General features: G+C 40.4%; 2 protein-coding genes across 2 annotated transcripts; both read right to left on the bottom strand.

The window, feature by feature from the left end:
* Positions 1-8,549: 8,549 nt before the first annotated feature.
* On the bottom strand, positions 8,550-9,236 carry LOC109208808 (protein NYNRIN-like). Its single transcript, XM_019371963.1, has one exon. It carries the CDS (start codon positions 9,234-9,236, stop codon positions 8,550-8,552), a length of 687 nt encoding a protein of 228 aa, XP_019227508.1.
* A 2,308-nt stretch (positions 9,237-11,544) lies between these two features.
* Positions 11,545-12,408, bottom strand: LOC109208807. The gene has a single exon (XM_019371962.1). The coding sequence runs from the start codon at positions 12,406-12,408 to the stop codon at positions 11,545-11,547; it is 864 nt and encodes a 287-aa protein (XP_019227507.1).
* Between the last annotated feature and the right edge of the window lie 1,307 nt (positions 12,409-13,715).

Genomic DNA, 13,715 nt, shown 5'->3' with positions numbered 1-13,715 from the left:
GTTCCTTTCAAAGTGATCTATACTCAAAGCTTTTGTAAAGATGTAAGTTATTTACTTATTAGTAGCATAAAATTCCATAGTGATCAAACCCTTTTCAAAGTTATCCCTCAGAAAATAATGCCTAACATCTATGTCCTTAGTTCTTTTGTGATGAACTGGTTCTTGGTCATACTGATTGCACTAGTATTATCACAAAATATAGGAATACATCCTACATCAATTCCAAAGTCCATTAATTGTTGCTTAATCCACAATAATTGAGCACAACGTGAGGAAAAAGCTACATACTCGGTTTTAGTAGTAGACAAAGCCACAGATTTTTGCTCTATGGCGGCTCAAGATACAAGACATGATCCAAGCAAATGTGCCATACCTGAAGTACTATTTCTATCCACAATAAAACCTGCATAATCAGCATCAGCATATCCTACTAAATCAAAATTACTACATTTTAGATACCAAAGGCAAAGATCGGATGTTCTTTTTAGAATCTCAAGATCCTCTTAACAGACTTCAAGTGGGACTCCTTTGGATTTCCCTAAAATTTAGCACAAAGGCCTACACTGAAAAACAATGTCAGGTCTACTAGAAGTGAGATATAATAAAGAGCCAATCATTTCCCTATACATTTTCTGATAACCATATGAACTAGGTTCGTCCAAATCCAATTTCGTGGTTGTTGCTATAGGAATGTCAATTTCTTTGGAATCTTCCATCTTAAACTTTTTTAGCAACTCTTTTACATACTTTTTCTGATAGATCGTAGTTCCATTTGAGTTTTGTTTAATTTTTAAGCCTAAAAAGAAGTTAAGCTCACTCATCATACTCATCTCAAATTTACTCTCTATTAGCTTAGCAAACTCTTTACATAACCTATCATTAATCGCTCCAATGATTATATCATCAACATATATCAGAACTACCAAAAGTTCCTTACCATTTTCTTTCAAGAATAAGGTATTATCAATTTTACCTCTCTTGTAACCATGCTCAAGCAAGAGTTCAAACAATTTTTCATACCATGCTCTTGGAGCCTGCTTACCCCACTAGTGGGATTTTACTGGGTTGTTGTTGTTATTGTTGCTCTTGGAGCCTGCTTGCCTTGTCAAGCTTGTACGCATGCTCGGGGCTTTCCTTGCTTTCAAAGCCAGGAGGTTGCTTGAAAAACATTTCTTCCTTTAGATAGCCATTGAGGAAGGCACTCTTGACATCCATATGATGGATAGTGAATTCCATGTAAGCAACAAAGGATATAAGGAGTCTAATTACTTAAAATCTTACAACTAGAGCAAAAGTCTCATCAAGTTTGTTTCTGAAGACCCATTTAGTGCCGATCATTGTTCTTTCCTTGGATATTGGTACCACATGCCAAACTTGACTTATCTCAAATTGGTTGAGTTTATCTTCCATTGCATTCACCCAATTTGCATCCTGCAAAGCCTCAAAAACATTGTTAGGTTCGATAAAGGACAAGAAAGCATCAAAAGCATAGAGATTCTTTAAAGAAGATCTGGTTTTGATTCCAAAGCTTAAATCAATGATACATTTAAGGATTCACAACCAAGTAGTTTTCCCTAGATGTTCCTTCATTGCTTTGTTGCTGAGGAACAGGTTTGCGGATAGGTTTCCTCGAGGTTTAAGGATTAGCTCCTCACTGGTTAATTCCCCCTGTCAAGTTGCCCTGGGTTGGAGGACCCGTTCCTTCCTGTGATGCAGCTTCAGTCTGGACCGTAGTTTCATTATTTGAGTTTCTTATCAGCCCAATATCTTCATCATCTTGTTCCTACCTCTCACAAATAATGTTAGTTTCATAAAAAATAACATGTACACTTTCTTCTACACATATAGTTCTTTTGTTATATATCTTATAAGTTTTACTATGTGAAGAATAAAGAATACGCCCTCATCACTTCTGGGATCAAACTTTCTTAGGGAGTCTTTTCTATTATTGTGCACAAAGCACTTACATCCAAATGTCCTAAGGTGGGATATATTTGGCTTTCTCCCTTTAAGTATAGGGAGTCTTCTCAACAAGAGGTCTAGTCATGCACCTATTTATGATGTAGCAGACAGTGTTCACAGCTTTTGCCCAGAAGCTATGAGGCAATTTACTAGCAAGTAACACAGTCCTAGCCATTTCCTCTAAAGTTCTATTCTTTCTTTCAACCTCTCCGTTTTTTTATGGAGTTCTAGGAGCAAAACAATCATGATCTACGCCATGCTCATAAAAAAATTTGGAAAATTTAGCATTCTCAAACTCAGTGCCATGATTAGACCTAATTGATTCAAGTTGATTACCTAGTTATTTATGAGCTTTTCTAACAAATGATGTGAACATGTCAAATGTTTTATCTTTAGATGTTAAAACAATGTTCAAGTAAACCTGGAGTAATCATCAACAAGCACCATAACATATCTCTTACCACCTCTGCTCATAGTCCTCATTGGTCCATACAAATCCACATGGACCAGTTCCATTGTTCTGGTAGTGCTCACCATTTTCTTACAGTTGAAAGAGGTTCTTACCTGTTTCCCCCTTGCACAAGCCTCACAAACTTTATCTTCCTTGAACTTATTGTTAGGCATCCCTATCACCAAGTTCTTGGAGTCTAGGTTGTTGAGTTGACTCAGACTTGCATGTCCAAGTCTCTTATGCCAAAGAGGGGATCACTATCCAACACACTTAAACAAGTGAGATCATTACCTGAACGTGTGGACAGATCCACCACATATATGTTGTTCACTCTTTTTCCCTGCAAAACTGTCTTGTCAGTGGTAAAATTTATCACAAAGCATTTTGTTGAGGTGAAAGCTACCATGTTTACTCTATCACACAGTTGGGATACACTTATCAAGATGTATTTCAGCCCATCTATCAAGTAGACATTTTCAATTAAGTGAGAATAAGATTTACCTATTTTCCCAATTCCACTTTTCTTTCCATTTCCAAAGGATACATTACCTCCTTTAAGGTCTGCAAGTGAAAGGAACTGGTTCTTGCTTCCTTTCATGTGCTTTGAGCAGCCACTATCCATGTACCATATTTGGCTGTTCTCCTTCACTTGGACCTCCAAAAATAAATCAGGGGTTAGTCTTAGGAAATCAAACTAGTTTGGGTCCCTTTCTTAGGCAAAAGGATAAGTCAGATTCTTCTTTGCCAAACTTGGAAACCTATTTTTTCCTAGAAAAAAATTTATGTTCCTTAGACTTGCTTTTTCTTTGCAGCACATTTACTCTTATAGTGTCCAGTGGTACCACAGTGACTTCAAATCTTATTCTCAGGGAGTGTGGGGTACTTTCTTTTGGGATACCATTTAGTTGTAGTGTTCCCAAAGCCAAGTCCCCTTCTATTACTACTATGGTGTTCTTGTAGCCATGAAAGTACATTAGAGGATATGTTCCATTTGCATGTTCTATCTAGCTCATGCTAGTCCTCTTCCAAAACTCTTACCTGTTCATCCCTTTTCTATAACTCATCTTTTACCTTACCTAAATCTTTTTCTAGTGTGAATTTTGTATCATTAGCTATTTCTTTACCTATTCCTAACTTCATTTCAGATTCTCATGTCTAAGTTCTAAAACAGTTGTATCAAGTGCATGAACCTGGTTCTTTAACACATCATTTTTATTTTCAGTCTCACAAGCCCTAAGTTCGAGGTTTTTACACTTTGCTTTCGAAATGACGCACTCCTTTGACAATTGTTCCTTTTAATTATTCACATCTTAGACTCATCAATTAAATGCAGCAGTAGGTCAGATAATCTTTCTTTAGATAAAAATTTGATCTTATCTTTTAATTCAAAGACACTGACCTCAAGTTTTTCATTAGATTCTTCAATAGCCATTAGAGCTCGTTCATCATCATCATCATCCGAACTCTCATCTGAGCTACCTTCCCATGCAGCAATCATTCCCTTGCTTGATCATTTGTTGCCTTTCTTGGGATAAACATGTTCCTTCTTTTTATTCCTTCACTAAGCCCTTTCCTTTTTTTATTCAATCTCCCACAAGAGGCAGTTCTTGATCATGTGATCAGGCTTTCCACATTTATAGCATCCATCATTTGCCTGCTTCTCTAGAGCTTTAGTCTTGATGTAGCTTACACTTCTTAAAGAACTCTTTCCTTTGCCTTTTCCTCTAAAGTCCTATTCTTTCTTTCAACTGCTCCATTTTGTTTTGGAGTTGCCGGAGCAGAAAAATCATGATTTATGCCATGCTCATCACAAAATTTGGAAAATTTAGAATTCTCAAACTCAGTACCATGATCAGACCTAATTAATGCAAGTTGACCTAGTTGTTTCTGAGTTTTTCTAACAAATGAAGTGAACATGTCAAATGTTTCATCTTTAGATGTTAAAACAATGTCCAAGTAAACCTGGAGTAATCATCAACAAGCACCATAACATATCTCATACCACCTCTGCTCATAGTCCTCATTGGTCCACACAGATCCATATGGACCAGTTCCATAGTTCTGGTAGTGCTCGACATTTTCTTACTTTTGAAAGAGGTTCTTACCTGTTTCCCCCTTGCACTAGCCTCACAAACTTTATCTTCCTTGAACTTAATGTTAGGCATCCCTATCACCAAGTTCTTGGAGTCTAGGTTGTTGAGTTGACTCAGACTTGCAGTCTCTTATGCCTAAGAGGGGATCACTATCCAACACACTTAAACAAGTGAGATCATTACCTAAACGTGTGGACAGATCCACCACATATATGTTGTTCACTCTTTTTCCCAGCAAAACTATCTTGTCAGTGGTAAGATTTATCACAAAGCATTTTGTCGAAGTGAAAGCTACCATATTTCCTCTATCACACAGTTGGGATACACTTATCAAGATGTATTTCACTCCATCTATCAGGTAGACATTCTCAATTGAGTGAGAATCAAATTTACCTACTTTCCCAACTCCAATGACCTCACCTTTCTTTCCATTTCCAAAGGATACATTACCTCCTTTAAGGTCTGCAAGTGAAAGGAACTGGTTCTTACTTCCTGTCATGTGCTTTGAGAAACCACTATCCATGTACCATATTTCGCTGCTCTCCTTCACTTGGACCTACAAAAAGAAATAAGGGGTTAGTCTTAGGAAACCAAACTAGTTTGGGTCCCTCTATAGGCAAAGGGGTAAGTCAGATTCTTCTTTGCCCAACCTAGCAACCTATTTTTTCCTAGAACAAAATTTATGTTCCTTAGACTTGCTTTTTCTTTTGCAGCACATTCACTCTTATAGTGTCCAATGTTGCCACTGTGAGTTCAAATATTATTCTCATGGAGTGTGAGGTACTTGCTTTTGGGATCCCATTTAGCTGCAGTGTTCCCAAAGCCAAGTCCCTTTTCTATTGCTACTATGGTGTTCTTGTAGCCATGAAAGTGCATTAGAGGACCTATTCCATTTGTATGTTTTATCTAGCTCATGCTAGTCCTCTTACAAAACTCTTACCTGTTCATCCCTTTTATATAACTCATCTTTTACCTTACCTAAATATTCTTCTAGTGTGAATTGTGTGTCACTAGCTATTTCTTTACCTGTTCCTAACTTCATTTTAGATTCTCACATCTAAGTTCTAAAACAGTTGTATGAAGTGCATGAACTTGGTTATTTAACACATCATTTTCATTTTGAGTCTCACCAGCCCTCAATTCTAGGTTTTTACACTTTGCTTTCAAAATGACGCACTCATTTGACATCTGTTCCTTGATCTTATATTTTAATTGAAAGACACTTACCTCAAGTTCTTCATCAGATTTTCTAATTGCCATTAGAGCTCGTTCATCATCATCAACATCCGAGCTCTCATCTTAGCTATCTTCCCAAGCAGCAACCATTCCTTTGGTTGATCCTTTGTTGTTGCCTTTCTTGGGATGAACATGTTTCTTCTTTTTATTCATTCATTCAGCTCTTTCTTTTTTACATTCAATCTCCCACAAGGGACAGTTCTTGATCATGTGATCAGGCTTTCCATATTTATAGCATCCATCATTTGCCTGCTTCTCTGGAGCTTTGGTCTTGATGTAGCTTACACTTCATGAAGAACTCTTTCCTCTCCTCAGGTACTTCTTGAAGTCTTTGAAAATCATTGTGATTTCATCATCTTCAAAATTAGAACCTTCTGTGATTCTGAGTGACAGACTCCTTTCTTTCTTAGGTACATCCATCTTCATGGTTTTCCTTCTAAGTTCATAAGCTTTTAGATTTCTAATCAACTCATCCAAAGGAAGTGTAGCAATATTGTTTTATTCCTGAATGACAGCGATATTGCTTTCCCATGTGATTAGTAAAACCCTAGTTAGGATCTTCTCAACCCTTTCTTCTTCAAGGATAGTTCTTCCAAGAGACTTTAGTTTATTTGTAAAGGTAGTGAACCTTGTGTACATCTCCTAAATGGATTCTGCATCACTCACGGCAAAGTTTTCATATTGTGACAATAGCAAGGTTCCTCTTGATCTTTTTATATGAGCTTTTCATTCATAGGCCACTTGTAGTATGTCCCATATTTGCTTAGCATTGGAGCAGCCTTGGATTCTGTTGTACTCATCAGGATCAAGTCTACAAACAAGCTATTTGTTGGCTTTCGTATTTTTCTCCAACTTCTTCAAGTCCTCGGCATTGCAGTTAGCTCTTATCTTTGGAACATCCTAACCTTCAGCATTTTTCTTCAATGTTAGCAGTAGGCCATCGGTGATTATTCCCATAGCTCGTAATCTTCTATCTGAATGTGATCTCTCATCCTCGTTTTCCACCATGAGTAATACTGGCCATTGAAGAGTGGTGGTCGAGTAGTGGATTGCCCTTCCCAATTTTTAGATGGTGCACTCTTCTTGATCTTTTCCTAAGATATTAGCTTCTTTAAGGATACCTGCTCTGATAAAATTGATATTTTATACTTCAATACCACACAAGAGGATGATGATTTGTATTTCGCATGCACCAGATTATAGAATGACCTGGTTCTTCTATGTGTTCCTTAATCTACTATTGCGGAATAAATAATGAAAAAAGTAAAGAACACAAGTATTTTAACGTGGAAAACACCCAGCTCAAAAGGTGAAAAATTACAACCTACTTCCCAGTAGGATTTTTCCCAGCAGTTCACTAAAACTCTAAGCCAAAACAATAATATTTACAACTCTAACCCGAATGCCGGAGTTAACTGCACAAGAATGCCTCCCAGCTCAGTCGGATGCAACTAACTCTTCTAGTGCCGATTCCGAGTTCTCAAGAACCGAGGAGGAACTTGAAGAGAATAACAATGAAGGCCAAGATCCTACGTCGGTCGCAGATCTGCCAACTACTCCCAGGGGCGTAGATGCCTCTCTTCCCCCGAGTTCCAGTGGCAACGTAGTTTAGCCTTTTTACTTTCCTTTCATTTGTTGTTTTTCTTTTGTGTTTTTGTACTTATGTTGTTTGGCATGTTTGATAAATAAAAAGGACCTTTTGTTTAAGCATTGCACAAAGTTCATTTTTTTGTGTCGAATTACTTAAGGCTTCGGGCGTGTTTTCTTTTGATAGCCTTTGGTTCCAGGCATAAACTCTTCCGAAACTAACCCTTCACTATGAGGGTTTCATAAGAGATGCCCTCTTATGTTTACGGTGCTCTTGAAGAGGACATCTCCTGTTCATTCTAGCACTAGCATTTGAAGTTTTTAGTTAACTTTTAAATGATAAAACCAATTCATTGTTTGGATAAGAAGCACGATAAAAATAAAAGGACTTCATTTTATTCCTTCCAATTTCAAAAGTACATAAGCATTCGTTTGCTGAAAGAGAAGAAATTGTCAATACATGTGGCTAATTTGTACAACTTGTTTCCATGGGGCTAGATGTGCAGTCCCAGGTCCCGATGAGAAATTATCGTTCCCGAGTCTCGCAGTCCCGTTTTTTGTGGCAATCAGTTGCCGTATTGTCATACTATTCCCCCCAGTGTTCGAATGCGAAAAATGCGAATTGGAACATTTGAAGTCTTGCTCCTTTTTGGAAAAACACTTGTGAGCGGTTGGATAATCTTCGGTTCGATGGCAAGCTTCGTTTCCCGTTACCAATATTGCCATCGAGCCAAAGATTATCTAACCATCCCCTAGTGGCTTGTTGTTTCAGTTCCTTCTCATTTAAAGGTCTTGACTTTGCTGACGATGCTCCTTTCATAGTATGCTTTCATTGATGTCTTGTTAAAAACCTTGCCAGAAAAACCTAATTGGGACAAAAACTAGGCGAAGGGAAAAAGAGTGCAGCACATACTTTCAGTATAACCAAGATCCATCAGCAGTAATACCTTTTGAGGTGAGTCACGTTCCAGTTGCTTGGAAATTTGACTCTATCTTGGTTCTCTAGTTCGTATGACCCTTTCTAGTGACAGCTAAAACCCGATAAGGGCCTTCCCATGTCGGGCCCATTTCTCGCGTTGAGCTCCCGGGTGTTCTGAGTCACTTTCCTCAAAACCAAGTCTCCCACTTTGAAGTAGCAGAGATTAGCCCTCCGATTATAGTATCTTTCCATCCTTTGTTTCTGGGCCAACATCCTTATGTGCGCCACGTCCCTGTGTTCGTCAAGCAGCTCCAATTTGACCAACAATTTTTGCTTCTTCGTCCGCCCGAAAGTACCGCAAGTTCGGTTCTCCTATTTCCACTAGGATCAGAGCTTCTGCATTGTATACGAGAGAGAAAGGTGTCTCTCCCCTGCTCGACTTGGCCGTCATCCGGTATGCCCACAACACTCCCGGTAACTCTTTGGGCCACTTGCCTTTGGCTACTTCCAACCATATTTTGAGGTTTTGAATAATCACCTTATAGGTTGATTCCGCCTGCTCATTTGCGCTTGGATAGTATGGTGAAGATGTGATTCTTTTAATTTTCAGGTCTTCAAGAAATTTTGTGACCTTGGAGCCTATGAACTGTGGTCCGTTGCCAAAGGCAATCTCCTTTGGTATTCTGAACCAGCAAATTATGTTTTCCAATAGGAAATCGACCACTTCGCGCTCACTGATTTTTTGGTAAGGACCTGTTTCAACCCATTTAGTGAAGTAATCAGTTAAAATTAAAAAAAATCTTACCTTCCCAGGACCGGTGGCAGCGACCCAACTATATCCATCCCCCATTTCATGAATGGCCATGGGGATAGTACCGAATGTAGTAGTTCTACCAGTTAATGCACCAACGGTGAATGGCGTTGACACTTGTTGCATTTCTGAATGAATGCCTTCGCGTCTTGTTCCATCCGAGGCCAATAGTATCATGCTCTAACTAATTTTAGCACCAATGAATCTTCACCGCAATAAATTGCAGCAAATCCCTTCATGAACCTCTCTCATGATATAATCTGCTTCCGAGGCTCCTAAATATTGGGCCAACGGGCCTTGGAACGACCTTCTATATAGCTCCCCCCGCCCCCTCAGAAACTGTAGCGAGCTGCTTTGGTACGGAGTGCTTGGGATGCCTTCGAGTCTTCGGGCAGCTTGCCGTGCTGAAAGTAATCGGTGAACTCATTCCTCTAGTCCCAGACTAGGTTGGTTGTATTTACTTCACAATAATTGTCCACATCCAGTACCGAATGTATGAGATGTACGACAGTACCGGAATCTGATCCTTTCATCTCAGTGGACGATCCCAAATAGGCCAATGAATCTACTTTTACGTTTTCTTCCCTCAGGATGTGGGTGATCGACCACTCCCTGAACCGTGGAGCAATGTTTGAACTTTAATCATATTGTTGCATGCAATCCTCCTTTGTGTCAAAGATCACATAAAATTGATTTACCACCAACTGCGAATCACATGTGATCTCTATTATCTCGGAGCCAAGTCTCCAGGTCAATTCGAGTCCTGCAATCAATGCCTCATACTCGGCTTCATTGTTAGTTAAAGGAACAGTTTGTATGGCCTGTCTCAGGGTTTCTCCTGAGGGCATGATTAGGACCACCCCAAGCCCGGACCTTTCACATTGGAAGCACCATCTGTGAACAGGATCCAAACTCCTGACGTTATTTCCGACACCATTACCGCTTCCTTTGCGGCCAGAGAATAACCCGGGACTGAATTCAGCCACAAAATCGGCCAAAACCTGTGACTTAATCGCAGTCCTAGGCTTATACTCAATATCAAATTCACTAATTTCAACTGCCCATTTGGCCAGCCAACCTGACCACTCAGGTTTGTGAAGGACATTCCATAGGGGAAAGGTTGTTACCACGGCTATCGGGTGGTACTAAAAATAAGGCATGAGCTTTCGAGAGGCAACTATGAGAGCTAAGGCCAATTTTTCGAGGTGCGGATAACGAGTTTCTACTCCCGACAAAATATTGCTAAAATAATAGATAAGAGATTGCGTACCTTCATCCTCCTGGACTAGAACGGCACTTACTGCTACCTCCAAAACCACTAAGTATATCAGCAACTGTTCACCTTCCTCCACATTTGATAGTAGTGGAGGGCTTGATAGGTAACGTTTCAGGTCTTTTAAGGCATGTTGGCATTCTGGAGTCCATTTGAAGTTCTTCTTCTTCTTCAGAAGTGAGGAGAAGTGATGATATTTTTCTGAAGACCGAGAAATGAACCTGCTTAGAGCGGCCAATCTTTCAGTTGGCCTTTGGTCTTTCATGCTTATCAGCTGGTCTTTGGATGTCTTCGGTGGCTTTGATCTTATCGGGATTGACTTCAATCCCTCTTTGTGACACCAAGAAACCCAAGAATTTTGGGGTTGAGATTCATGTTGTACTTCCTTAGGATATTGACGATTTCCTAGAGGTATTTTAAATGGTCACCTATATTCAAATATTTGACCAGCATACCGTATGTATGCTTCCATTTTTTTACCTATTTATTTTTAAAAAATTTTGTTCACGAGCCTCTGATAAGTGGCTCCGGCATTTTAAAGCCCGAAGGGCATAACATTATAACAGTATGTGCCAAAATTTGTTATGAACGAAGTTTTTTCCTGATATTTTGAGGTCATCTTAATTTGATTGTACCCGGAGTAGGCATCGAGGAACTCATTAACTCGTGTTCGGCCATTGCGTCGATCATTTGATCAATGTTTGGCAGTGAGAACGAGTCTTTCAGGCACGTCTTATTCAAGTCCTTATAATCTACGCACATTCAAAATTTAATATTCTTTTTTGGAACTAAAACTATATTAGCTAGCCAGTCGGGATATTTTACCTCCCGGATTGACACGATGTCAAGTAATCGAGTTACCTCTTCTTTGACAAACCTATTTCTGATCTCGGCTATAGGGCGCTTCTTCTGCCTTACCGGCGGGACGCTTGGGACCAGGCTTAGCCTGTTCACGGCCACCTCTAGTGGGATACCTATAATATATGCGTGCAACTATGAAAAACAATCAATGTTAGTTTTAACGAAATCAATAAATCTTTACCTGAGCTCGGGGTTGAGTCTTGTCCCCAAGTGAAATTTCTCTCCAGGAAATTTTCAAACAAAGCCATTTGTTCGAGTTCTTCTGTCGTGGATTTGATTCCTGGTGTTCCGACAACTCCTCCCCTTTGTCATCTTTGCTTGGTTCAGGAGCAGACGTCGGTTCCGTAATTGCTATGAGTTGAGTTCCTTCCCTTTACTACTAGAAACCAATACCGCATTCATTTCCCTTGCTGCCAGTTGACCTCCTCTTATTTGTTTGATTCCCTTTGGAGTCGGGATTTTCAGTAGTTGGTGATATGTTGATGGTACGCCCTTCATCTCATGTAACCATAGTCTGCTGAGAATTATGTTGTAGCCCATGTCTCTGTCCACTACTTCAAATAAGGTGGTCATCATGACCCTTTCGGCATTCGTAGGCAGAAAGAACTCCCCCAGAGTCGTCACACTTGCTAAGTTGAATCCGGCGAGGAATTTTGTTGCCGAAATGATACTTCTAGTTAGCTTGGCTTGTTCTAGCACTCTCCATTGAATAATGTTGGCTGAACTTCCTAGGCCAACCAAGACACGTTTAATTTTGAAATCTAGAACATAAAGAAAATTTACCAGGGCATCTTTGTGCGGTAGGAGAAGTCCATTTGCGTCTTCTTCCGTGAAGGTGATGTCGTCTTCGGCGACTTTCTGGAGTCTCTTATTGTGAGTCACTGATACCTTTGTCTTCTTGGTTGGAGAGAAAGTTACAGCGTTGATCTTGTTCCTCGCAAAAATCATGTTGATAGTTAGTCGAGGAGGGTCTTCCCTTATCTTCGAGGGTTCTATGTTGTCTCGGCTACGACCGTAATTATTCTTGGCTCGATCGCTTAAGAATTCCCTGAGATGGATGTTCTTCAACAGCATTGCCACCTCCTCGCGCAGACGTTGGCACTCCCGAGTTTGGTGGTCATTAGTCCCATGATATTTGCACCATAAATTAGGATCTCTCTGGCTAGGATCGGATCTCATTGGCCTTAGGAACCGTGCTTCCTTGATATTTCTCATTATCGATACCAGCTCCACTACGTTGACATTAAAATTATACTCTAACAGCCTGGGATAAGTGGAATCCCGGGAACCCGATACCTCTTTCTCTTGCAATGACCTGTTATTCCGCCGCGGTCGGTTCTTCTATTAGAGGCGAACCTATCCGTTGACTGGAACCCTTCGTTTTGGCACCTTTCGGCCCTCTCATAGGGCAAAAATTGTCCTGTAGAAGATCGTCGATCCGTATTAAAATCATCTTTTGATTTATCCCTGTTCTTTTCTCGATACCGACCTTTAGTTAATGTTGGGAAACCGAGCTGATCATCTTCTATCCTTATCTTTGATTCATAACGGTTATGGAAATCCGTCCATGTGGTTGATTAGAACTCGAGCAGGCTTTCTTTCAGCAGCGTCGGAGCTCCTCGGGTTCAACCCCTTAGTAAATGCTTCAGCTGCCTATTCATCTGGCACGGCCGGTAACAACATCCTTTCTTTCTGAAACCTGATCACAAACTCACATAGCAACTCGGACTCTCCTTGCGAAATTCTTAATATATCCACCTTCCGGGCCTGGACCTTCCTAGCCTCGGTATGGGCCTTGATGAAAGAATCTACGAGCATATCAAAGGAATCTATTGAGTGTTCGGGTAATAGTGAATACCATGTTAAGGCTCCCTTTATGAGGGTTTCTCCGAATTTCTTCAGCAGGATCGACTCAATCTCATGTTGGGCCAAGTCGTTTCCTTTCACCATTGTTGTATAAGTTATGATGTGCTCTTGAGGCTCTAAAGTCCCATTGTGCTTCGGTATGTCTGGCATTTTGAACCATTTCGGTATCAATTCTGGTGCTGCACTCGGTTTGAATGGCAATTGACTGTATTTATTTGAGTCCGGGCCTTTAAACACTAGTTGTTCACCCAGAATTTGGTCCATTCGAGCGTGGAACTCTTTTGCGTTTGATCCATCCGCTCGTTCATTTCCCTCATGAATTTCATGAGTTCAATTTTGAAAGGACCATTGATGTTGTCGCTAACGGCTCCGCTACTGATCCCCCCGGCTCTATCGAAGCCAACCTCACCCCTCAGGGTATTTATCAACTCTTTGAGCTGTTTGATTTACAAGAGCGCCGGGAGGAACAGGGCCTCTTCCATTCGCATTGTTGGAAGCGCCTGACAGTGCCTGCTTTAGTTCCGTCATGGCATGGTCTTGCCTTGAGAGATGGTCCATGATGACCTTTTGCTGCTCCCTCAAGATCCTTCCTGTTTCTGCAACGTGCTCATCCTCAGCGTCAATTACGCAGCTGTCTAAGCCCTACGGTGGGTGCC

This window comes from Nicotiana attenuata, unplaced genomic scaffold (assembly GCF_001879085.1).
Source record: "Nicotiana attenuata strain UT unplaced genomic scaffold, NIATTr2, whole genome shotgun sequence".
Lineage (NCBI taxonomy): Eukaryota > Viridiplantae > Streptophyta > Magnoliopsida > Solanales > Solanaceae > Nicotiana > Nicotiana attenuata.
The sequence above is the reverse complement of the archived record's forward strand: the minus strand, read 5'-3'. Positions and strand labels throughout refer to the sequence as shown.